The sequence below is a fragment of the Triticum urartu genome, chromosome 3A, assembly GCF_056163025.1.
Source record: "Triticum urartu cultivar PI428250 chromosome 3A, HENAU_Tu73, whole genome shotgun sequence".
NCBI classification, from domain to species: Eukaryota; Viridiplantae; Streptophyta; class Magnoliopsida; order Poales; family Poaceae; genus Triticum; species Triticum urartu.
In genome coordinates, this window is record NC_141875.1 from 730349089 (window position 1) to 730351676 (window position 2588).

General features: G+C 50.4%; 1 protein-coding gene across 1 annotated transcript; it reads right to left on the reverse strand.

Annotated features, from left to right (window-relative positions):
- Positions 1 to 949: 949 nt before the first annotated feature.
- Positions 950 to 2125, reverse strand: LOC147982336 (uncharacterized). The gene has a single exon (XM_087516275.1). The coding sequence runs from the start codon at positions 2123 to 2125 to the stop codon at positions 950 to 952; it is 1176 nt and encodes a 391-aa protein (XP_087372401.1).
- Positions 2126 to 2588: the final 463 nt, after the last annotated feature.

The window sequence follows — 2588 nt, forward strand, 5'->3', positions numbered from 1 at the left end:
ATTTCAATTCCGGAAATCCTTAACAAGTTACTCCCTCCGTCCGGGTTTATTAGGCCCCATCTTATTTTGGGCTAAAATTTGACCTACAAATTTAACTAACAAAATTTAAACTATATGTCACAAAAATTATATTGTTAGAAAGCTCTTTCAAATACAAATCCAATAGTATAATTTTTTATAGCATATAATTTATATTTTAGTAGTCTAGATGGTCAAAGTCTGGCCCAAAATACGAAGGGGCCTAATAAACCCGGACGGAGGTAGTACAAGCCTTCCTCCAGGCTCCAAGCAACCAAACTCTGGGATCATGTGTTGGATGATGAAAATGGTGAAAAATATTTCATATCACTACAAGAGCTCGGAACCTGCTACGGATAAATATATATTTATTGTCAACAACGGCACCAATATTGTAGTTGAGTAAGTCATTAGAATGAGAAGGGAAATCAAGCACCATACAAAACCAAGAGTATTCTATGTGGGTCAAACATGAATATTTATCTTTGTGACTGAATGGGGTTGATGTCCATTGTGCAGTAACTAAAACTACCTTCAAAAATTGGGGAGCGGGACATTTAACATATTGCTGACCGGCACTAAAGTTATAAAGCCATTCACAGGAAGTTCAGGTTTATCATTGTTAAATCCATTCAGCCTCTGAATAAGTAATGTTCCTGCACTTCCATAATAGTTCAATCTAAACAAAAAATCACATGGTGTGATGTCCAAAGGAAGTTCTCAAATTACATTGATAATTTTGGTAACCTTAATATAAAACCACATAATCAAAAAATCTGCAGTTGTGCACATTCAAACGCAGCTCGGCAACAAAGTGTGCGAAGCACGAAAAGTCATCCGTACATAAAAGGTAACCAATAAAAGGAATAAAAGAGTACACACTTGTGTTTCCACGGATGCTAGACATCAATGAATTAAATGGGATAGCTCCTCAGATAATATACTCGAGAGTATTGGCGAAACATAGACAGTCAACGAGTGTATGCGGCCGTGGCACCAGGCCTCCCCAGCGTCGGCTGTCACGTCCAACGCATCCAGAGGTGAGATGATATGCTCCAACGTTTGAATACTCAGTCTCGCCAAAGTCGAAGCTCAAGTAGATGGTGTCGGCGATAATAGAGCCGGCGGGGAAACTCTCTAGGGACACGGACAGAGAGGAGTACATGCCCATGAACACGGCACGCCCTTTGCCGCTGCCCAAGCTCTTGACTGGGAGTAGCGTCCTGCTGTCCAAATCCACACGATACGTGACGTACCTCCTTCTCCACATATTAAAATTATTCCTGGGAATCGAATGTGTGTCGTACCTTTGACGGTGCACCAGCAATAGCTCACCACAGTTGTCCACGAGGTGCACGTAATCATCAGACAGCGATACAACCATATTCAGGTTAACAGCTAGTTCCAGCCGTGGTGGCTTACCTTCATCCATTTTCAGCACCATGACACCATCTCGAGTGACGCAGTAGAAGCGGCCTGCAAACATTATGAAGGGTGCTTCCCCCAGCAAGTTGTCTCTGAGCCTGAGCAGCGTCCAGCGGTCATCGCCGAGCTTGGCAATGCCAATCCTGTGGTGCGTGCTGAGGCAGAGCACCACCGTCCTATCATCGTCGGCAAGACCGGAGCCCCATGATGTCATAATCCTTGCGAAATCGTCGTCGTCGCGCTGGTTGTAGTGCGCTATATGAGGCACCAGCGTGTCGAGCGGCGGGAGCTCCGTGACATGGACGGTGAAGGGATTCAGCAGGCGGACGGCGGTACGCTGTGGCTTGTCGAGCAGAAGGAGGAGGCCTTCCGGGGTGAGGGCGAGCACGTGGTGGTCGTGGAGCTGGGGGATGTTCACCTGGACGCACTCGCCGGTGGAGGTGTTGAGGAAGGAGCGGCGGGTGGGCGCGGCGTGTTCCTCCCGAAGCATCGTCCACCGCCGTCGATGGAACCGGCGGTCGAGGTTGCCGTGCACTCGCGGATCCACGGCGCATCGCTGCCACTGGGGGCAGGCGGCACGGAAACGGTGGAAGTCGATGACGTCATTATTGGCGAGGACGCGGTCGGCGATGAGTCCCGTCGGCCCGTCCGGCAGATCAGCCCAGTTCCCAGATCGAGCCATCAGATCGGGATCGGATCCCAGTTGCGGTGGAGGAGGAAGGGCACCTTGGGTTGGCACCCCCACGAGGCGGAGAGGAGATCTGGGCTGGGCAGGATGAGTCCGATCGCGCTGACGGCACCGTCGGACGGGTGTGGATTGGGGCCGAGTTGTTCACAGGGGAGCGCTCGAGTGGTGATTTGGCGAATGGCAGGGTGGGTGGAGTGTGTCTCTGATTCTGGGTGGGTGTGAGTCAATCCCAATTCTTTTGACCGATGTCTTATTTCAGCTTCGTATATGTTCATCGACCGTGACCCCTATGTGCGACTTTATGCTCAGCCATGGCAGCGTGTCTGCGGCGCTGTTCCTCCGCCACCTCCAGGAGCAGCGCCTGGTGGTGACGCTCCTTTGTCCTGGCCGCCTTCATCTCACATTGCTGGCGATGCTCCTCCACTCCCCTCGTCCTCTCCAACTCGGTCACGCATAT